The 24,797-nt window shown below is 38.4% G+C and overlaps 2 protein-coding genes across 2 annotated transcripts in view; both read left to right on the forward strand.

The window, feature by feature from the left end:
* Window positions 1–1,217: 1,217 nt before the first annotated feature.
* On the forward strand, window positions 1,218–3,691 carry LOC137400787 (uncharacterized). Its single transcript, XM_068087124.1, has 5 exons — window positions 1,218–1,485; window positions 1,606–1,713; window positions 1,904–2,008; window positions 2,226–2,452; window positions 2,558–3,691. Exons 1-5 carry the CDS (start codon window positions 1,218–1,220, stop codon window positions 3,689–3,691), a joined length of 1,842 nt encoding a protein of 613 aa, XP_067943225.1.
* Window positions 3,692–5,697: 2,006 nt separating this feature from the next.
* LOC137400334 (xanthine dehydrogenase/oxidase-like) overlaps window positions 5,698–24,797 on the forward strand; it is an 83,620-nt gene continuing 64,520 nt past the window's right edge. The window contains exons 1-5 of the mRNA XM_068086664.1: window positions 5,698–5,819; window positions 16,559–16,663; window positions 23,041–23,195; window positions 23,314–23,422; window positions 23,676–23,802. Of these exons, the coding sequence (XP_067942765.1) occupies window positions 16,586–16,663; window positions 23,041–23,195; window positions 23,314–23,422; window positions 23,676–23,802 (469 nt within the window). The 5' untranslated portion in view covers window positions 5,698–5,819; window positions 16,559–16,585. The remainder of the gene's footprint in view (window positions 5,820–16,558; window positions 16,664–23,040; window positions 23,196–23,313; window positions 23,423–23,675; window positions 23,803–24,797) is intronic.

Below are 24,797 nucleotides of genomic sequence, written 5' to 3' on the forward strand. Positions count from 1 at the left end.
CTCCAGAAGTTGATCAGCTTGTGGATCTCACAATGATTTCGGATGTCAAATTTCTGTTATAGGTAACAGTATAGTCTATATAGCTGGCTACATTGTGCAAAAGCTAACTAAAGCGCTGTCGTGACATTGGCCGTCAGTCGCTGGTTACCACTAAGTCAAGTATCCAGTACCGTCATCTCTATACTTTACTCGAGCTACAAAACAACGGAGGATTGGTGCGTCCATCAGATGGTGTCATCAGGATCCTGCTAGTTGCAGATCGATACTTTCGTATTAATGCAAAGCCAGATTCACTCCATTGTGTTGTGTATGCTATTGGTAGTGTAAGATCTAGTGATGTGCTATGCCTTGGGAAACACCTTACGGACACAGCAGATGGCATATCCAACCACTGCATCATTGATGAAAAACCTTATTCGGTCGTTTTATGATCTCTGACAGTATCATTATGCCAAAATCCTACATTCAAACTGCAAGGTGCATCTTTGCGGCATAAAATACTAAAGCAGTACTTTTTAAAGGCCAGTAACAATGTAATCACTGTAATATTCATCTGTAGCTGTTGTTGTGCTGTTATTTCTAATCTGATTCAGTTCTAAGACACTCTGATGCACCTTAGCTCAATATTCATTGGTATACAAATCTTCTTTTACACAGTTTCTGTAACGAGTATGTTTAAGTTTAATCATCTGATTACACAATTTCTGCATTTCCTTGTTTGCATTATTTTGATCATCCTCTAATACAACTGTTTTTAATTTCCTTTTAGTTGATGCAGTAGTTTATTCCATCTTTTACAGATACTGTATTATACATATCATACATTCATGAGCTATTAGCACTTGAATCTTGAAAGCGGTTTCTGTTTTGGCAGCATATGTGTTGTTTTTATCGAAATACTTCATGTTGTAAGTTTCTTTATGTAGTCTATGTATATATAGTAAACTATGCGTGCATGTATTATTTTATAAGCCTATATCATTTACTCTTGCTACTGCATGTAATACTATTACTCATTTCTGTGTACAAGTAATTGCTGCTTCATGGATTGCTGTCTCTGTGTTTCTTACCTAGTGGTTACGCCATTCGTTACGTCATTCGTTATGTTATACCTATTATTGTGTCATTCGAATACAAGCGGTCTTGGTGTCAAGTTAGCTGGTGCACTATACAAAGATAAAAGTACTTACTACAAGCTATTTCGGCTATAAGAAACAATGGCAGTAAAACTATCTGATTTAATCAAATCTTACGAGGACAATAATATCAGTGGAGAGTTCGGCACTTGGATCAGCAAATTAGAACTGGTGGCTAAACTACAAAAAGTAGAGGATCTTAAAATATTTGTACTGCTATTCTTAAATGGCTCAGCATTTGCTTTGTATGAGCAGCTGTCTGAGGATGCAAAGGGTGACTATGTTAAGCTGAAGAAAGAACTACTGACGGCATTCAGCATAAATATATACAGTGCCTACAGTCAACTACGTGAGTGAGCCTTGCAAGATAACGAAACAGTAGACGTTTACCTAGCAGATTTGAAAAGGCTTGTAGAATCTATGAGACAGACTAATCCAGAGCCGCTTCTCAAATGCGCTTTTATGTCAGGGCTGCCATCAGAGTTAGCATGCCAGCTTAAAGCTACAGCTGCCGTAGAGGAGATGGGGTTAAGGGAAATTGTAACTAGAGCTCGAGCAATTCTGTCTTCAAATTCAGGTGCGTCAGCTTATGTATGCGGTGCTGCTACACATGACACACGTAATCAACCAGCAAAGGGTGTTCAATGCTATGCTTGCTCAGGTTTTGAACATTTTTTAAGACATTGTCCTACAGGAAAAAAAACAAAAAGTTTTTCTAGTAAGCCAACTTGTGGTTACAACTGCAATAACATCGGTCATATAAGCAGAAACTGGACAGCTAAGGAACAACAGAGAAACGAGAATGGGAGAGCCTCAGCATCGCATGCTCTTCCCAACAACCAACACTAGAGATGACGCTGCCAATTATATCTGTGAGGCTTCATAGACTGTCCATAAAAACTCTAATTGATAGTGGATGTGAGCAGTCGGTAATCTCAGTAAGTGTTGTTTGTAAATTAGGTTTTGGCATAAGAGGGCAACAAAGGACAGTAAAGATGTTAAATGGAAATAGCACGCAATGCTGTGGAGAAGCTGACATCAATGTAGCTATAGACCATTGTGACACTATTCAGTTACATTGCTTGGTAGTACCTGAGTTAGTATGTGGGTGCGGGTTGATTCTTGGTGTAAACGGAATCTACAAACTTAAAGATGTGACAATACATGCAAGAGACAGGGTAACATTTGGATGTGCATCACAACCTGTGGTTGCTATGTTATATGAAGATAACTCCGAGTTGAAAAAACCTGAGACAGACTGTTTGACTATCAAAGATACTGACTTTAAAGCTGTATTTGATGGAACTAAGTGGACGGTATTATGGAAATGAAAAAGCCACGAACAAGAGTTTAAAAATCACTGCGCTGAGTATGCTATAAACACAGACTATAAAAAACAATACAGCTGTGATATTGAGCAGTGGATCTCTAATGGCTGGCTGGAGCCACATGATGTGAAGATTCATGGCAACGTAAGTGGCATAATTCCACTGATGGCAGTCTTTCAGTCAAACAAAGGTAGAAAGGTGAGACCAGTGATGGACTATAGCAGGGAGTTAAACAAGCATGTGAACAGCAACCCTAGAAATGACGTAGCTATATGTCAAGAAAAACTGAGGCAGTGGAGAACATTAGGGGACAATGTGTGTATGTTAGATCTGAAAAAAGCATACCTACAACTTCATGTGAACAGTTCACTACAATGGTTTCAAGCTGTTCGATTCAATGGTCAGTTGTATGTGATGGCAAGGTTAGGGTTTGGCTTGAATGTGGCACCTAAGATAATGTCTCGTATCTTAGCAAAGGTTCTGTCAATGGATGAGAAGATAGCCAAAGGCACGGATCATTACATAGATGATATTGTGGTAAATGAAGATGTTGTGTCAGCATTGAAAGTGAAGGATCATCTGCAGAAGTACGGCTTACTGTCAAAAAAACCAGAAAGTCTGTCAAGCACACGAGTACTGGGTTTGAGAGTAGAGGCTTCCAATAGCGGTATTCTCAAGTGGAGTAGAGACTCTGAGCTGCCAGAAGTGCATTCCACTGTGACCAAACGAGAGCTGTACTCAATATGTGGAAAGTATATTGGTCACTATCCAGTAGCAAGGTGGTTGCGAGTAGCATGTAGCTATCTCAAAAGAGAAATTAACGCTTATGGGTGGGACGATGAGGTACCTAGTAATGTCAAGGAAAAATTAGATGAGATTGATGACAGCATACACCACCATGACCCTGTAACTGGCCAATGGGAAGTACCTGCATCTGAGAGTGGTAAAGTGTGGTGTGATGCTAGCAGCTTGGCAATAGGAGCATGTGTCAAAATTGATAATCAGATAGTAGAGGATGCAAGTTGGTTGAGAGGTGTCAATAATAGAACCCATATCAGTATGGTAGAGTTAGAAGGAGTTATCAAAGCAATCAATATGGTTATGAAATGGAATCTCAAAAATGTGACAATTTTGACAGACTCTGCCACAGTAGTTGGATGGGTGAAATCTGTATTACAGGACTGTAAAAGACCAAAGGTGAGCGACCTCAGTGAAATGCTGGTGTAACGACATCTCAATCTACTAATTGATCTAATCAGTGAGTATCAGTTGGTCTTACAAATAACTCTCGCAAAGTCTGAAGACAATAAAGCTGATGAACTGACTAGAGTTCCCCGCAAATGGTCAGAGAAACGAGTTTGTGCTGTCAATGTAACAACTTCTGACAGTATAGAAGGGAAACTGCGTGATCTACATGAAGCTCATCACCTAGGCGTTGATCGTACATGGTATCTACCCACAGGAATGTGGGGCCTACTGTAAAAAAGAGAGACATTAAAGAAGTAGTGAAGCACTGTCATGTGTGCAAACGAGTCGATCCTGCACCAGCTCATTGGGAAACTGGTCAAGTAGACGTGGAAAGTGATTAGTATCGTTTAGCAATTGACATAACACACTACCAAAGAATCCCGTACTTGACTGTTGTTGACTGTGGACCGAGCAGGTTTGCGATTTGGAGAAAGTTAAGAAACGAAACTTCTCCCGCTGTCATTGAACAGTTAGACCACATATTTTGTGAGTGCGGGTCTCCAGTGGAAATATTGTCAGATAATGGACCTTGCTATAGATCGTTCAAGCCTCTTCTTGACAAATGGGGTGTAAATCATGTCCACAGCTGTGCTTATAGAGCTTCTGGCAATGGAGTGATAGAACGCAATCATCGTACTATTAAGCGCATGCTTGCCCGCTCCGGTGGCACTGTCAATGACATGCTATATTGGTACAACAATTCTCCTAATGCCGATGGTGTTGTACCATTTAGGAGATTGTTTAATTACAATCCTCAGAAACAAGAAACTACTAGAATATCGATTAAATGGGACATTAGTTTAAACCCTTACAAAGTGGGTGACCAGGTATATGTAAAACCAGGTAACGCCAAGTGCACATCAGTGTGGAAAACTGGGAAGGTAATTTCCTTGGTCTCCAACACAGCAGTTAAAGTGGATGACATGACTCGCCACATTAATAGGAGACATAAGATTTTGTTGGAGAGTTGATAAACAGCCAGCTACTTTAGACTGTGAGTTAGACATAGCTAATACTAATGAGTCAACTGAGGGTTTAATAAATGTTGAAACTCCACCTGTAACTAAAGACAGTCACAACAATTATTCAACTGCAGCTAACAACGCCACTAGACCAGCTAGGGCTAGGAAACCCCCAGATTTTTATGTAGCTGGTTTTAATTGATCTTGGAGATCAGGGGGAGGTGTAGTCTATGTATATATAGTAACCTATGCGTGCATGTATTATTTTATAAGCCTATATCATTTACTCTTGCTACTGCATGTAATACTATTACTCATTTCTGTGTGCAAGTAATTGCTGTCTCATGAATTGCTGTCTCTGTGTTTTTTACTTAGTGGTTACGATATTCGTTACGTCATTCGTTATGTTATAGGCTACCTATTATTGTGTCATTCGATTACAAGTGGTCTTGGTGTCAAGTTAGCTGGTGCACTATACAAGGATAAAAGCACTTATTACACTCCATTATGTAATGTAATTTTTAATATAATGGAACAGTTGTTCTTTGCCTAAATATATCATTTGCTAGGTTTATGCATCTGTAAAACAACAGTTTGTATGACTAATATGGTCCACGAAAATCTATTTTACATCTACTTAACATTTATTATATCCCACTCCATATGTTATAAATAGGTTTTCTTCTACTAGGGCACGCTAAACGTTGTGTATGAGAAGTTTTCATCAAGACCCAGCTGGAAAATAACTATTCAACATGTATGTTTGTCATTTTTCGCTGTTTGTTTACAAACGGTTAGCTCTCCAATATGGCGCATGCATTACGTACCGGTACATGCATTACTAACAATGATGTAAAAGTCACGTGATTGCCATTCCAGGGGTCGTAAGTTCAATGGATACGTGGTTGTTTGTAGTTCAAGTTCCTATACTGCAACCAAGTGCGGAGAGACTCATGGGGATACGTACATCGTATAACAACAGGCCCTAAAGGAGGCGGGCGTAAAGTAAGCGAGTCTGCTGAAACCGCAGAACGCGAGTATTCGTTCGTAAATTACATTCGATAGGTCTGGATCTGGATCTGGATAAATTAGGTCCCAAGACCTCTTGAGCCGAGTAAAATGTGGGACCCTCTGACCACTGAATCGTAAGAATTGAGAGTCATTAAAATGAAAAGTTAATTTTTTTACTGTAAGATTCATATCTAAAATTGATTGTTAAAAATCCACCCTAAAAGTATGCACGTTATAGCTCCATATTAAAACGACAGTTTCATGTGCCTATCAAAATATTGTTAAACCCATTTATTCAATAAAAAAAAAAATTTTACATGAAAAAGCTATAGTAATATTAGTTTTTTTTTAAAAATCATCAAAAATTTCTCCTGTGCGAATTTCCCTTGCCGTTCGTACTAAAAAACTCTGTAAAAACAAGCTTGACTCACAAGCAATAGCATTGTAACCCTGAGTGCGAGTACTCATACTGTGAGTTGAGCTCTGCATAAAATTTAAAGTGTCCTCAAAAGAAGGAAGCAAATAGTTATCTGTTGTAACACGACAAAATAAAGAAATTCTTTGCAATTGCCTTCTTTTTTGAAGTGAGGTCAGCCCCGCTTCAACTTTGCTGTCAGTCACTGAAATATCTCGACCCTTGATGTTTTTTACAAAGCGAATAGCTTTACTTTGGATATTCTCTAATTGAGTAGAATGAGATTTAGTTACTGGGTCCCATACCTCCGCAGCATATTCAAGCAAGGGCCGACAAATAGTCTTATATGCAAGCAGTTTAATTTTCTGAGGAGCACTGTAAAGTGAGTGCTTGAGTAGACCCAGAATGCGTAGTGCCTTTGTATACACTGCAGTAATGTGGTGATGCCATTTCATGTCCTGTGAAATAATGACTCCCAAGTATTTAATTGTGGTGCATGCGTTTAAGACACTCTTGTCAAGTTTGTATATGTACGCGTTCAGTGTTTTGTCTCCAAAGGATATAAAGTTACTCTTTCCTGCATTAAATCTCATCTTATTTATTTTTGCCCATGATGTTAAACTATTTAAATCATCCTGCAGTTCAGCCTGTTCGCCAGGGCCAGTAATGGGATGGTATATTAGAGTGTCGTCAGCAAACAATCGAATAGTGCTGTTGGACACACAGTCCACAATGTCGTTGATAAAGAGTATAAACAATGCTGGTCCCAACACACTACCCTGCGGGACACCAGATGTGACAACAGTTAAATCAGAGTTTTCGCCATTCAGAATTACTCTCTGATATCGCTCACTAAGAAATGATGAAACCCACCGAATAATAATAGGATTGATCTTAAGTTTAATCATTTTACTTAAAAGTAATTGGTGTTCTACTACGTCGAAAGCCTTCGAGAAGTCTAGAACTATGGCATGAACAGAGACACCTTTCTCAATACTTTTCAGAATGTCGTGAGTTACCGTAGCCAGCTGAGTAACGCATGACAACCCTTTACGGAAACCATGCTGGTTTTCGTGTAAAATCTCATCAAGCTGCTTACTCAGATGATGATGAACAATGTGTTCAAGGAGTTTGCAGCATATGCATGTAAGAGACACCGGTCTGTAATTTGAGGGACTGCTTCGGCCGCCCTGTTTGTAAATGGGGGTCACATGCGCCAATTTCCACTCATCTGGTAGAGCTCCGGTTTGAATAGATTGGTTAAAAATACATACCAAAATGTCTGCAGTTTTGTCTAAATTAATTGACAAGTACTCCTGGGTTATTTTGTCTGGTCCTGGTGCCTTTCCAGACTTGAGAGATTTTAAAAGATTTATAACTCCTTCCTTGTCAATCTGAATATCAACAGCACTATCTACAGAGGGCAGATTTGGTAGTGGAGACGACTTTGTAAAAACACTATTGAAAAAATTATTAAGGGTATTGGCAATATCTACCGAGTCCTGTGTTAGTGCTCCGTTTGCTTTTTCCATAGACATTATTTGATTGCTGTTACCTTTCAAATCTTTTACATATCTATAGAAAGGTTTTGAGTTCCCACAGCTTAGTGGTTTGTACAATCTGTTCGTCATGTACGATTTTTTCAGGGCTTTGAACATGTTTTTGTTAGAACGTCTCAGGTTTGTATATTTTGCCATCGTGCTTTGGTCCTTTGTTTTTTTATATAAGGAGTATAATTTCCGTTGTTTATTGCATGCCCGCCTAGCCATACTATTGAACCATAAAGGTTCATTGTCATTCTTAATTGTGCACTTGCGTGTAGGAACATGACTGTCAACAGCATTGTGTAATCCAGTTGTGAAAGTTGACCATAAGGTATTCATATCTGCCCCTTGGTTAATCTGATCTTTAATCTCTGTGTAAACAAGATCTAGGTCATCACTAAATTGTGCAAAGTCCACTTTGTGGAATAGTTTAACAGGTGGTCTAAGTGACTTACTTTTCTCAGTCTGAGTGGCAAGGATCTTAGCTTCAATCATGAAGTGATCGCTAATTCCTGGTTGGATAACGCTTACATTTTCAATTTTAAATGCCAAGTCTGTACATAGTAAGTCCAGTGTGTTGCCAGCTATATGTGTAGGCTCATGAATGAGTTGTTCTAGATTGTGCTCTGCCAGTAAATTAATAAAATCAATATAAAAAGGCCTCCAAGAAGTCGACAACTCCACTTTGTTCCAATTAATACCAGGTAAATTAAAATCTCCGGTTATGAGTGTTTTATTTGTGGGGTGGAGAGATTTGATGGTATCTATATATGACAAAAACGAGTTAAGATCATTATTTGATGGTGGCCTGTAGTAGCATGTTAAGTTGCAATACTCGTCGCCACAGAGTTTAAAACATATCGAAACCACCTCCGCGCTAGAATCACATGCAATCTCTCTGTGAGGAATACTAGCTTTAATGGCCACAAGAACTCCTCCACCATATAAATTCCGATCCCTCCTATATATTACTTTATCTTGAGACATAAACAACTGAGAGTTGAAAAAAATTGTTATCTAAGTGAGTCTCGGTGATACAAATAATGTCATAGTCTACAGCCAGAGATTCAATTTCAGCTACCTTTCCTCGCAGTGATCTGGCATTTAAAGAAAGCAATCTTACACTACTCCCAGCAAAACCTACTGGTCCAGGTCCCCCACTCTGGTTACTTTTCCTTTCACAATTTTGAATATTTTGCTTGGGTTGTTCGCTTTTGTCTCTTTTAGCTCCTTTCTCAGGAGAAAATCCGCCTCTTGTTCTTTTTTGTTAAGGTCAAGCCGAGCAAAAACCCCCTTTACCTTCTGATTGTTAATACGCGTCAGGAACTCCCATTTTTGGGGTTCACTACTCAAAGTTAGTCTGATAGGCCTGAATTTACCTTCTTTTTTTTGACCAAGTCTTGTTGTGTTTGTTTTAGATGTTTCGTGTTTCAAGTTACATTCTTTCAGAAATGTGGAAACTTTAGCGACTGATTCGTCTAAGGTTGTGTCTTGGTCTTCGGTCATGCCAAAGATAATCAGATTCTTTGATCTACTCTCATTAGTCATTTCGGTTCTGATGGAGCTAATTTCTGCTCTAATTTGAGAGGCCTGTTCAGTAGAGTTAGTTTCGATTTTGGCTACTGCTTCTGCATAGGTGTGTAAGGAGTCGTGGATTAAGGAGTCGCTTAGGAGGAGGTAAAGTATTACAAGCTGTAGTCCAAACGACTGTGGTTAAGTTTTCAGTGTATTAGAAAATTATTCGTTTTTATAATTAATGAAACAACAAATGTTCACAGAAGAAGCATAGATCTGGAGTATTCACAATTACAAAACTCGGAATCGTGAGGGTTTTAAGTCTGTTATCGAGAGCTGTCACTAAGATTGAGGAAGACGAACTAATAGCTAGTCTAGCCAAGTTAGGGCCAAACTCCTCAATATGCAATTTGAATTGTTCTGGCTAGACATTAACGTCACACCAGTTTTAATGGACTGTAAAATAAGGCTGTAAAATAAGGCTCTTCGCTTTGATTTGAAAAGTTAATCTACATGTAGATTTTTTGAGCTGTGGTGAGGAAATGCACTCTGTAGACGATATTTTATGCATAATTGTCATATGCAATAAAATTGTGAGAATAAAAAACGTTAGCCCTTTCTTGAGCTGCTACTCTGACAGTTTTGCAACCGTCTTGATTTTTTTTGAGATAGCAGAATAGGTAGTCGCAGTGTTAATACGAGAATTATTTATCATAATACAGAGTATCTCCTAATTACTATGTGTTGACCAAGTACAGGTTGAAATATCTCATGTGTTGTATAAATGGGTATAGTAGAGCAGGAGGGCGTCAAAACCTGTCAAAAAGTGATTTATTCCTTTTGAAGGTGGGCTATGTAATAAGAGTGACATCTAGATCAGAATTTTGAGCTGATTTCAAATATCTGGTTTCTACACCTATCTGATTGTTCGTTTTTGAGCATTATAATTAATATATTATTTTAATTAAATAAATGGCTGTAGTGTTTTATGTGCTTCTACCAACAATGTGATATTGAAATAGGCATATAAATGCTAAATAATTAGCAATAACCTAAGTTGGAATTAGTTTTGATGATACTAAAATATTTATTATTCAAATATTAGAATAATATTATAATTGTATTATATAATATTATGTGTTCTCAGTTTGGTTGGTTGATATTGTGGCAGCTTTAAAGTTTGTCCTTGTGAAGTAAATTCTGCTCGACGAGGATAGACAACTCCCAACTCGAGCGAGTTCACGCAAGCTCGATGAGTTGATGAACAGACTCGTGGGCGAGCTGATAAACAGGCTCGGGGGCGAGCCGATAAACAGACTCGTGGGTGAGCCGATAAACAGACTCGATGGTGAGCCGATAAGCAGACTCGATGGGGAGCCGATAAACAGACTCGATGGTGAGCCGATAAACAGACTCGATGTTGAGCCGATAAACAGACTCAATGGTGAGCCGATAAACAGACTCGATGGTGAGCTGATAAACAGACTCGATGGTGAGCCGATAAACAGACTCGTGGGTGAGCCGATAAACAGACTCGTGGGTGAGCCGATAAACAGACTCGATGGTGAGCCGATAAACAGACTCGATGGTGAGCCGATAAACAGACTCGATGGTGAGCCGATAAACAGACTCGTGGGTGAGCCGATAAACAGACTCGTGGGTGAGCCGATAAACAGACTCGATGGTGAGCCGATAAACAGACTCGATGGTGAGCCGATAAACAGACTCGTGGGTGAGCCGATAAACAGACTCGTGGGTGAGCCGATAAACAGACTCGATGGTGAGCCGATAAACAAACTCGATAGTGAGCCGAGCGCAATAATTCTTGATGTTCGGTCAATAGCACTTATAGTGAAAGCACCTATGATACGCTGGCTAATATCACAATGCTAAAGTCAGAAACAGTGACAAGAATTTTTTATACCCTATTTGCTTTTGAAAATCAAGCAGAGCTTATTGTAAAGAACGCAGTATCTTTATTGGTGTTATATCTCTCAGTACCAAGCAGTAACACACCAGCAATGATAAAACTGACAGGTTATGAAGCAATCCCAGGGAAAAATCTACAATTGATTGGCTGCACAGTAATTAGGTCAACCAATTCCACAAGAACATATTTCGAATACAAAAACGATAACATTTGTCACTAACTAATCACGCAATACGAGTATTAATAATTTTTAGTGTTTGTATAGTAACATACAAATCTTAGAACAATATGGTAATAAATGGTTAACGTAAAAAAATTTCTAGTATAACCCATACATATACACTACAGTGGACATGTGTTAAGAGTGTGCCTTATAAATGACTATTCAAATTTGTCTGAATTGCGACGAACGTAATATAGATCCATTGAGTCAGCAATTTGAAGCTGCGGGATTATAGGCTTAGAATGACGTCATCAACTCTCTTACGCATGCTGACTGTCTATAAATACGGGTACACACTGATTTACAGCTCATTCGCTTTTACAGGCATGAAGCACTCGTGTACTTTTTGCGATTTTTCTTGCAACAAGGAGCGTTACCTACAGAGGCACGCTCGTGTACACAGACACCGTTGCTCCTCCTGTGATGAGGTGTTCACCACTCAGCCTCTCCTGCATGCGCACCTCTCTGCTGAGCACCGAAGAACACAGTCTACCCAGACTGAACCCCAGAGACCGAGGGCGTGTTCACCCCGTCACCAACACCATCACCGAGGGCAACGCTACCAAAGGCTACGGCAGGACCGACGGCCATACTGGAGGCCAGCCCGTGATGCTTGCCCTACTCCACGACATGAAGTGGAGTCCAAGATCGTCCGCCCATCGGTAGACTCCATCGGAGATGATAATGACCCTCTCGGGCTACTGGACTCACCAGTCAAAATCGATTTCTGAGCGCCAGTAGTCCCACCAACCACCTCGGCCCTTCTCAGGGCCACCATTTCCATTTTAAGGGTTTTGTTCTGCGTCTACAATGGCGGAAACTCACTGTCGTACTTATCATCCACTTTTTTATTACACTTGTTATTCCGCAACTCCTATATCATTACAGATCTGCGAAACAAAATGAAAAGTATTTTTAAAGACTTAGACCATGTGTATATAATATTTTAGTATACATTTATTCATCATTAATGCTTATGATTTTGAACCGTATACTTTATTATGCAAGTAAAATCGCAATTAGTCCATCTTTCATATGGTATGACACATACGTGTTCTAATCAAACATGAAGCACACCTCTGGTTACAATACCACTCAAATACTAACCTTGTAATTCACAGTCATCTGAGTCTTCTGCATCACTACTTTCATCTCCATCCTCTTTATTTCTATTGCTACAGCAGCCGCATCTGCACATGTCCGTACATTTGAGATCTGTATTGTTGTATTGACAGCGACGAGACTGGCACCCAGTTTTGCATCGACAAAACATGTTATGTGCACATCAGGAGGTGCTGGTTGTTGTGTCATCCATCTAGCTTTAAACTCTCCACCTTCCATAAACCATCCATGTTGCTAGGGGATGGGGCATTGATGATGATTTGCTTGGCTCTTCTCCATATTGCGGCCTGATAGGCAGCCCTAGATATATGGAGATTTAACTCTTCTAGTGTGAGTGGTAGGTTTGATTGTGATGTGCGATACGACGGTCATCAGAAGATCTTATATAGTGCTTCATTGATGGAATTTGTTTCTTCACCATATAATCTGCATATGAATTTCTCAATAGATTCTCTTACTGCATCATCAACTTCAAAATCTGTTTCTAATGATTTCAGTATGTTACAGAATTCAGGATTGTTCTTTAGCAGCTTGAAGAAAGTTATCTTTCCTTTGAAATAGAATTTGCTTACACTGTCGCATCGACTTAGAACATAGAGCTCGAGCAGTGCTTTCTATCGTTCGAGTGTGAGGACGGTAGACAGACAGCCTATGGTTACGTTTCTCAACCGCTCCTTACCACAGCAGTAAATGAGTTTCTGTGATGGCAGCTCATCCACTAGAGATAGACAGCTTAGGAAAACATCTGTCTCCTGGCACTTGACTAGAACTTTTGAGCTGGGTCTGTCTTCCATTATCTTTGCGATATGTGATAACATGCGTGTATCTGCCTCCTCGTGGTCTGACAGCAAACTATCTATTTGGCTTACAGCAATTGATTCATCAAGGTCATAGCTGATCATGTGGCATTATTGAGAAAAAGCTGTTACAAGATCTAGTTTCTGTTTCACAGTTGACTTGCTCCATGTATCCTTCAAAGATTTTACTAGGGCAGTTTTGTTTGAGCCATCTGCTAAAAGTTCAGACCATTTTGGCACTGATTCGCTCGGACTAAACACAGCAACCTTCTGCCTTCCTTTCACACTTCTACGACTTTTCTCACCTCCATTAATGCTGATATCAGGGTATGTGTCACAAACAAAATCTACACGACATGTGTGATACACGCTTGCAATACTAACTATCCGTTGCAAAAGCTGACTTGCAACCATGCCAAAAGTTGGAGGAGCTTTCAGGGTCTGAATTTTGCCTATAGCAACAACCACAACAGCGTCAAAGACTGGTAGCTGATTCTGGTTAACATAGATCGATGGTTGATCATCAGCATCTTTCTCAACAGCAGCCATCGGAGCCGATTTAGCAGTCTTCAATATAGAGCCATCAGAGTTAGCCAGGGACCAGCTGATGTTGCTAAAAGAAAATGATAACACTTTTCTCAAATCCAAGTTACACTGTTGATTGATCACTAACAAATTCTTAAACAGTCTGTGCGAACACTCTAAGACTTTTTCTTTTGATTTCTTCTTAGCTGATGGTAATGTGGTAAAGGTTTTGAGCTTGTTTGACTTGATGGATGCATTGAAATCAATTTCTTGGGTGCTTAACCTCTTCTGTACATATTCTGAAAGCTGTTTCTTTCCTATCACATTTGCTATTTCAAGATCCTGCTTCACTTCAATGGAGGCTTTTGCATCACTGGTAATATGTACTAGCTTGGTGGTCTGAAACGCAAACGGATTCTTGCTGTTATGAGTCTTTCATGACTTCCCTCATTTCTTCATCAGCCTTCCATGCCTTTTCATGCATCTCATAACTTGCTGTATCCGATTCACCAAGCACTAGCATCTTCTTCCTGTCTGTATGCTCAGCTGTTTGTTTCGGGTGAGATAAAGTCCAGCGCTGAAAGGCCGATGACTGACTTCGTGGTAAACCCTATGATTCCACCGTGAGACTTTTAGTCTATTCTAACTGTTTGCTCAATAGATTGATCACAAGCAATAGAGCTAAATGGACAGTGGTGCCGTGATTGATAAGTAAAGTACCCCTTCTTCATAAGAGCCTCATACACCTTGCTATGCGATACATTCAGATTAATCATCTCTGCATAGTACAGTGTGCCATATCTAGCGTACAATGGTCATATGTGGTGTGGTCATATGCAAAAATCCAAGGAAGGATCATACATGTAATATATCTATACATTTATGTCCAAATTGTAGGCTATAACACGCCATGTAAACTGCAAAGTGTTAGTTTTTCTGCTCCCAAAAAGTGCAGACAAAAATGAAAATGTTTTCTTTGTCTCCCACCAAAGTACCATCATCATGGAGTAATCATCATGCATTTGTAAAGTTATAAATATCTAGTCTCACCTCTTCTGATGTATCACATTCTTTCTGTCTATTCTCATGTCTTTTCTCAGCTCTTTCCATAACGAGTTTGTTACAATACTTGTTATAAAAGGCATAATGACATAACAAGTCTGAACTCTCATCAAAGTTCTCAATGCTTAGCACTCTTTGAGCAATTTCACATGGAATGCTCTTTTCTTCCAGTATCAACCATCTGCTTGAATAATGTTTGGCTGTCTCATATTGAAGTTTAGTCACTCTGAGTAGGGCTTCATTCACGGACTGATCAAGACAGTGAAACAAGCAGTCTTGCTGCATCCTTGGCAGGGATTAAAAAATGCTGAGAGCTGACTCACCAAATCTCAAATAAAAGCATTTATTAATTTTCGAGATTATAAAATAGTTTTCTTTGTCTGATATGTAAGGTTTTTCAAGCAAACTTTGAGTTGCCCCTCCCATTTCAAAAGTGCCCTTTAGCTCAGAAATGTGCAAGCACATAGGTGTAGAAACATTATAATTGAATTCAGCATAAATTTCTGACTATGAAACATATTTGTATGAATAGCCCACCCTCTGAAGGAAAAGGCTGAACGATAAGTTTATGTTCTTGCTCTACTAGTAGACTTACATGTATTGATGCGCATAGGGCAAAGAAGAGACTCTGTCTTTCGTTCCACTTGCTTATGTACTTCCCATACTGCCTTGCTGCCCCATACTCCCCTACTACCTAATCTTTACCTAAGCTTTACCCACTAGCCTTATTCTCTAGCTTTATCCACTTTTATTCACTCACGTAATTGCAAAGACCACCTGTACTGCTTTGAGCTCAGACACCAATCTAGCCTGAGCCTAATAAATCCTTTAATACAACATCATGAAGCTGATCTTGTAGGATAAATATTCTGGCTAACATTACCCTGAAAAATGCCATTTCAAAAAACGTTTCGGGCCATAACGATAATTGATATTGTTCAAGTACCGGTGTAGTTTTTGCAAGTAGCAGAACTTAACCTGTTAGGCAGCGGTTAGCTGCTTCTTCAGATGAGTTCATCTAGTACCGCGGATTAATTATGTTTGTACAGTTTTAATCTTTTCACATAGAAGTCCAGGCAATATTATCTTCTGGCTCATCTAAAACTCTTTCATCGTGTAAGTAAGTAGCATACATTAGGTTTCAGTCAGGTCAGATCAGTGTGGTATTTCACCCTATCAGTTATTCTGTAGCAAGACAACAAAGTTTCATGATACCCTCATCATTATGATCTAGGGGATCTTTCGAGACCTCCATTTTGATTCAAATTGGTTTGAGTCGTCTTTTCATGACCATTATTAGTTAGATATTATTATTCAGACAAAACTACTTTATGTATTATTATGCTAGATTAGCTGGCATTTCGAATAATCACCGGTTAGCGTTTATTCATTGATGCTGCTAAAGAATTCTCTTAACTGCTATATCCCCATATTCTTTAAGCATCATGTCCTAGCTAGTAACCAATATGCATGCTACTGAAAACATTTTAAGCTTATATAGTGTCTTTTCTCTGGTTGATATTATTTCAAATTATTCTGTCAGTGCTGTACTGCTATAATTACATTATAGCAGTACATTAACAAATTATACTATGGTGTAGCAGAACAAATACAAATCCCTTAGTTTATATAGAGTAGACCGAGCTCCAGAAATGGTCTATTCTGGAGTTGAACTGATTTCACTGTCTTATAGTATAATAACTTTTGGTATGTATTCTTATTCATCATTTTTGGGTATAGCAGGAGCTGCAAGGTTGAATAGACAAGATGGGGAAACCTTTCGATGTCTGCCAGTTTGGCAATGAGGATAAACAGACTCTTATTTTCTATGTCAATGGAAAGCAGGTATGTTCTATAAATGCATTCATATAGCCTAACTAACTGCTTTCCATTACCAAAATGAGGTCATTATCTAATGGATCAATCCTGCTAAAATGTAAAATTGGGATATTGGTTCGTTCAAAGCAGCTCTATGACCTCTCATTGTGTGTAATGAAGACTACCAAAGCATTAACTGTAGCTATGCGAGAGTCATGTCTTGTTCGTGGAATGGATTGGAGGATTCAAATATTAGCTTATTATATATATGCCGGTTGTTTATTATTGTTTCATTGTTTTTAAAAACGTTTTGTTTCTTGAAATCTCAAATTGCCTTAATTGTTACTTTGTAACTCTAAGGTTTCCTTTAGACTACTACTAAGTCTATTTTTCATAGTGGACTTTTGTGTACAGTATTCGCTTGACTGCCTTGACATGATAAACCTTTAATTATATCTAATTATGCTGATCTACCAAGGGTTGTTTATTCAATGAGTATTGTGGGTGAGGAATATTGTGGGCGTGAAGTTTCAATGCTTTTCCGCTGTTTGATGAAATAAGTTCCTATTTTTCATTCTATTTACTATTGTCACTCATGTCTAAATATTCAAAGTTAACATTGAGGAAAAAGCCACAAAGACAAGCAGAAAACAGAACCTCATTGGAAGACATGCAAGAAATAATAGCAATAGCGTGGGGATTGAGATTATTACTTTAATTTCAGAGGCTATCGTCAAAGTTCAACAACGTCTAGGTCGTGCAATCTAGTTTTCCTTTAATAAATCATGATTTAATCAAAATGTTTGGAAACTTCAGTAGAATATTTCAATATAACTGGGCAATAACCATGAAGCTAATTTGTGGCTAAAATCAAAAAAGCCGTGCAATGTTCGGGAGACCAATTCAGTGAGATCCCCATTTTATCAAGGTTATAGATCCTTATGAATCAATGGCTTTAATTCTAGTCATCTTCAATTGCATGGCTTTCTAGCAATAGGATTTGTTCCACGGGCAGTGGCTCATTGTCTGTAATGAATACCATTCATTAGGCTGCATACACACACTGTTTTGAAACTTGATAGCGTGGCATAACCAAAGCAGTCTGTTCACTCATCTGTCATATGAGTTTACATAGCCTTTCTCATTATCTATCTTTTCAAATATTCCACCCTCCTTTTTTCTTTTTGGCTTCCTGCCAATTTTTATGCTCTTATAATCTAACCTGCTTCATTCTAGAAGTCTTACAAGGCCAGTATGCGTATGTACTCAAGCGCTACGGTATAATAATAGTCCATCTTTTAAGTGTCATTTCAGGTAGCCTCTAGGAATTGCCTTCAAGATATTCATGCACTTTGAGTGTTGCCAAAGAATTCTGAAGCACGCGTGACGACTGAAAACAATTGGTAAAAACTACCTGAAATGACTTTTGGCACTATGTTTATACATCGTGCCAAAAGTGATTGTGGGACAGACAGATTTCATTTAAAGGTTGACTTGCAAGAAAAGTCGTATTACAGTTATTTAGTACCAAAAGGTTCACCATGTCTTACTCTGTTGTGCTGTAGGTTCAAACTACAGTCAAACATGGATAACTCGAACTTCACGGGACCGAGCGAAAGTGTTCGAATTATCAGAGCGTTCAAGTTATCAGAGCACTGTCACAAGTCCATGTATTTACTTATCTACTAGTAGATACATGTACATATACAAACTATAATATAAATCAAAAGCACAAATGGTTTGTTTCAAATTAAATGCTTCTAATGTGAAGTTTAAAACGTTTTTATCAAAAAGTATAGAGATTTTTCTATCACTTGAGATCGGTTTGTTGTTTGAGGTGATGTTATTGCCAGGACGTTTTTTAGATTGACATTGGCAAAACTTGATCGTTGTTGAAATGCTCAAAAGAAAAGACATCTTTTTCTTTTGAGCGTTTTACCCACGATCAATTTTGCCGAATTTTCTTTAAGTTTATGCAAAGATTACCTCACTTTACCTTGCTTCCGAAGGGCGATCGCTAAGCGGATGTTTGGTATAAATCAAATTTCACCAAACCTTTAGAAAAGTCGTTGACAAAAATATTTTGCCGATGGTGGTAATAACGACGCTTATGAATTACAAAAAGTGAGGTTTACCTTTATAGCTTGGAATAAAGTGATTTTCTAAAGCAATAACAACCGTTTCGGTAGCCGTTGGGCAAAAAACAGTTCGAGTTAACAGTGTTGAGTTCGAGTTATCTATAGCAATTTATCATTACGTGGGAACGGACCAAAGAAACCGTTCGAATTAACCATGTGTTCGAGCTATCCGTGGGCGAGTTATCCATGTTTGACTGTATATGGAAATGTGATTACAAGCTCTTAAAAGCTCAAAAACGAACTGCCATGTTTATACATCGTGCCAAAAGTGATTGTGGGACAGACACATTTCATTTAAAGGTTGACTTGCAAGTCGAGTTGTATATGGAAATGTGATTACAAGCTCTTAAAGGCTCAAAGATGAAGTTTAAAAAACTGTCATAGGTATAATAGTAGTTCATCATTCAGGTGTCATTTCAGGTAGCTTCTACGAATTGTTTTCAAGATATTCGTGCACTCTGGGTGTTGCCAAAGGATTCTGAAGCATGGGTGATAACGGCTATATCTATACACTGCAAAAAGTGATTGTGGGACCTTTCAGAGCTATCACCCTAGAAAGCAGAAATAGGAGTGTAACGGCCTTTTTGAAATTGAAACAGCACATTTGTAAACTACAAATAACAAAATAGGTAATGGGCAATGGTGAAAAATTTAGCTTTTAAGAAATTTCTAAAAGTAACAACAGTAAAAGGAAATATTAATAATAATAAGCGCATATTTAGCGTGTACAATCATGATAAGGATATACTTATACTTGAGAGCGTTAGTAATAATAAGAACAACTTTAGGCTGGTTCACACTATATCGCTGTATCTCGTAACAATGTTCAAACTGCCACAAACCCATCCTGTTTGCATCAGCAATTCTAATTTTTTTTCCTTTTCTTGAAGAAAAGTCTTCATTTTTGCATGCTTGAATTAAATACTAGGCCCGCACCTACTATCATAGATGAAAATAAATCATGCTATCAGCGACCGCAACTTACGGGAGCTTACCGTGACTTAGCTAAAATGGTTCTTATTATACTCGCTGTCCTCAATGCACGGCGGAATATTGGGGAAGTTTGACAGCTGCAAACTTTCCCGATGTATGCATCTGTCGGGAAAAATGCATACATCTTTCTCGACATCGATGTATGCATTAACTATGCTTCATCGATGCTGTTCGGCCCTGGTTCACATAGCTGACGATGAACGCCGAAAAGAAAACGACGATGAACGCCGAAAGAAACATGCTGACATCTGGTGAGTTTGAGTTTATTTTCATCACAAAAACAGATACACATAGAGACAAACTAAATAAATATACATATATGAATGAGCGATCACAATACAACAGGGAGTGATGAAGGCCCACGTGCACAGTAGCAGGGCTAATCAAGGTGCAGGGCCCGGTGATATAGTGTGAACCAGCCTTCAGCCTAGTGGTTATGCGCGTTTGGTTGTAAACTTGCAATTTGAATGTCGCGAGTTGAGATCCTCTGCGAAGCGGATTTTTAATTGCTCTAACGGAACACAGGGATGAAAACAAAAAAACCAATGAAAAAACAAACACTGAGATTTATTTACATGTATATAGATTACTGATAGCAAAAGTCAGCCAAGTATGACATTATATGAATTGTTGTTTTTATTAGACTGTCAAATATTATCATCATTTCTATCTGCACTCGAAAGATGTAACAGTCCATTTTTCGATCCTTTAGTATATATGCTTATATAAAGTATTGCATAGGCAGCGCTTGAGCACCCATCACTTCAAGGACAAACAGATGAAAAGTTGAAATATGGAAAGGTTATTACAATATTGTGGTGGATGTTGCATTTACTTTATTTACTCCTATATGCCTTATACTGTCTTGTCCTTTTAAATATCGTGATTCGTCTCCCCTGTCTGTTGCATATGCTTATTCCTTATTACTCTGTACGTTTTTAATCGGCGACGCCAATAATTATTTAATCATACTTATACTTCTTTTTATACTATTATTATTTTCAGTTTCGACCGTGTGCTATGTTTTTACTTGTTTTTGTACATATCCACCTTCCTTTTATATGGTAGTAAATTGGGTGACTTGGCAAGATGGGCCAGGCTCCCAGGTGAGTTGTGAATGCCTCTGTGGTACATTGATTGTGGCGCTTACAGCCAAATACAAACTTATTCACTTTGAACTCATACACTCTTTCTCTGCCTGAAACAGGGGTGGATTGCAGTAGCCAGTTAAGGGAAGGCGCTTGACCTTAACAATATAGTTTTTAGAATTATAATGTCATATGCCCTGTAATAGCATCCTATCAGTGTCAGTAGTATAGGGCCTGTCAATGGTTATAAAGCAAATAATTTATTCTGATGACAGTATGTTTTGAAAGTGTGTTAATTCAATTAAAATTTAGTAGTAAATTATACTGTTCATCGCAAATACTCAGTAGCACTGCACGATTATGCAACATTTTTGGGGTAATTGTGGTTTTAGCCTGCAAATAGAGGATAAGACTAAGGTTATCTGAACTATACTTAACCTTCTAGTCATTGTTGTAAACACGTTTTTGGTATAGCAGCCTTGCTTATGACCATATCCTGGTTGAGTTCCAGTTGCACAATTTGGTGTTCTTTTGCCTGGTTAGCCTGCCAATAAATAGCCAATTCCTAATCGGTGGCTCATGGTGCACATGAAAAATTGTATAGTTTGCCAGGGTATGGATCAGTAATCTCCGAGGCCTTTATGTGCCAACTAGCGGAATACCCGACGTTGCACGTGTGTTAAAAATCAGCTTACAAACAGTGATAGCAATGCCACGCTTATAAAGTCGGCTTATAAACAATGTCACTTGCCATTAGCCTGGCACATTGCCAATGGCTAATTTAAGTAAGCTAGTCATCTACGGCTCTTACTAGTACATGTGCATAGAATGATGTTGCGTCGTAACGATGGGTGGTAGCGCATTTTCACCCACATAGCGACATATATCACCCATAGAATCTATCAATGTCGTGTAGCGCAATGGCTTAGCATTTCGTCTCGGAAACGGGAGGTTGAAATTAAATCTTCCGCGATTTAGATTCTTCATTCCAAGATTTTAGTAGCTATAACTGGACATACCGAATTACAAAAGTATACACAGACAAACTTTAAGATTTATGTGTATAGATACACTAAATGGCATAAATATTAAGGCAAATACATGTATAAAACTATGTACAAAATTTAGTGTAATAGTCTACATTATATTTAAAAACTAAACAAAGTAGTAATCAGTAGAAAGGTTGTTATTGTTATTTTAATGAAAAGGCGTGTGAATAGAAGCCCAGGCTGGGCATCGTAGGAGTAACTCACTGTAATTTACACTAGGTATTATTTAAATCAACTTGATTTATATTTTCATTTATTTTGCACTTGATGTTTAATCTCAACCAGCTTTTTCTTTACCTTTATATAGAAATAGTAATATTTTTCTAGACTACTCTTTTACGATCATACGCTATAGATTACTATATGCAATCTTACTATATGTACATTCCCAGATATTTGCTCAAATTCTGCATCCGATGTTAAAATTTTGTTTGGTGAAATCATTGTAAGTCGAGGCTTGACTGTACAGTTATTAACAGAAGTTTGAGACCACTCAGTAAATCAATGCCTATTATTTATTTTATAGCAGCATATGTGGTTTTATTCAAACTTGTGATTAAACAATATAGTTACATACTGAAACACTTCTACTTATGCAGTTGTAAAGTTCATTAAAAGCGTTGCACAATACTTTTGAGTCTTTACTGTCAGTATTTGGTGTGTCCACCATTATTGGCGATTATCGCCTCAAGTCGCTTCGGCATACTTTCTATCAGCTTTCTGCAGTATTCTGCGGTGATCTCAGTGCACAAAACACTCTTTATAACCTGTACAAGTTCTGCAATACTTGATGGCTGTTTTTCTGCCTCTTTGAGTATCCAACACCATGAAGAGCTACTATTTGTGCCCTTGTACATGGCGATAACGAGCTTTTAGCGCCCATTTTGCAAGCAGAAAAGGTAATGAGCTGTACTGCAATAATGCCCTGAATGTGTTGTTTGTGACATTATGTAAGCATGATGCAAGCCACGAAGCATGACACAACCTTGTATAATTCAGAGTTAACTTAGTGCAAACCATAGCATCACTTCTCGGCAGCATAGGGAAGATAGGTAGCCCTTACATTGTATAACCCAGGTAAAACAAGCTTGGTCTCAAACTTTTGTTAATGACTGTATCTATATTTATTGTTGCAGATGAGAGTAGACAATCCTGAACCAGAAGACACCCTCCTCCAGTTTCTAAGGAATGAGTGTCAACTGACTGGCACTAAACTAGGCTGTGCTGAAGGTGGCTGTGGTGCCTGTACAGTCATGGTCTCTTCTTACAACAAGCAAGAAGATAAAGTTTTGTATCCTTAACCCTCCCCACATATACGGTTGCATGACTCGATCTTAATGCAAAGTTGTGTTCTCATGATTAGTTTGTTCCTTTTGACCCCGTGCGACTTTCCTTACAGTTGATATTAGACACTTTTCTGTGAATGCATGCCTTGCCCCATTGGTGTCTTTGCATGGAATGGCTGTTACAACTGTAGAAGGAATTGGGAGTACTAAAACCAAACTCCATGTTATTCAGGTGCGGAGAAAAGGTTTACACCCTGACTGGGTTTTTCAATGTTCATTTTCCTATCGACATGTATATATGGTATTCTATTCACCAATATCACAAATTTTAAACATTACTGTTCAGGTGCTAATGGATACTATCCAGTAGTTATTAATATTGTATTTAAACACCGTGGCAATGCAATCGCTAGACATGAAATTCTTGATGCAATGTCTATACTATATCAAGCAGCTCTTAATTCATGCTCTTCCGTGTCTTATAGGAGAAACTGGCCGCATCGCATGGATCACAGTGTGGTTTCTGTACTCCTGGCATTGTTATGTCGATGTACGCTTTATTGAGGAATGTTCCAGAACCTAGCCAGCAGCAGATGGAAAAAGCCTTTGAAGGTAGATATTACAGCAGTTTTCTAACATATACCCTAGTGTGAGAAAGTAAATGTATCCTGCCTGTTCCTCAGGTCTTTCACCAAAAGTTTTTGCTGATGAAAATACACTCCAAGTTTACATACTGTATGTAATAGTTAAATGTTTAATAACAATTGAAGAGGCATATGCTTAAAGTCCTTAAGTCACATTTTAGATAAGACGGAGTTGTAAAATGTAATTTTAGACGAGGTCAAGTTAGTTGTTTTCACAATTTTTCCATGTTTAAAGGTTTACTTGCATCAAAATTCACACTACAGTTATTTGGTATCAAAAGATTCACCATGTCTTACTCTGCTGTGTTGTAGGTGAAAAATATGTGGAAATGTGTTTACAAGCTCTTAAAAGCTAAAAAAACCAACAGAAAATCGCAGCCATCGTGAAAGTGCCGTAGATTGGAATCCCTTTCCAAAAGGGCTCAAATGGGACTTAGTTGAACACGATGGCTTCTGTTTACACTTTCATGCAACCTCATTCGTCAAAATACTTTCACAAATATATTTCATGCATTCAGTAAAACCATGTCTATTGTCTTTACGCGTCTATTTTATCCTCTTTGTAATGCTGTCACTTTGAGCGCTGATATCTCAAAACCACCTTTCAAAATGCGTTTAATTTTCTAACCTTCGCTCGAAGGAGTGCATATCATCCTCTGATAAACATGACAAGCCTGTTGATCACCTGTGATAAAAAAATGTTGCAGAAATTGTTCACGCTATTTGGCAGGAAGTATGGGTCACATGATCAGATTAGGACTAGATGATTAGACCAGGCTGAAACGAAACTGTAAAGTAGCGAGCATCTGTGTTTAATACAGGCTTTCTGGTAGAACCCGAAGTGATTGTCATAAACTAGTGCTACGAGATATTTTATATTGAGCCTTTTATTGGTCTTTGCTTTCACGTGATAACATCAAAATCTTCATTGAAATAAAGAGATTCCAAACTACGGTGTTTTCG

This window comes from Watersipora subatra, chromosome 7 (genome assembly GCF_963576615.1).
Source record: "Watersipora subatra chromosome 7, tzWatSuba1.1, whole genome shotgun sequence".
Lineage (NCBI taxonomy): Eukaryota > Metazoa > Bryozoa > Gymnolaemata > Cheilostomatida > Watersiporidae > Watersipora > Watersipora subatra.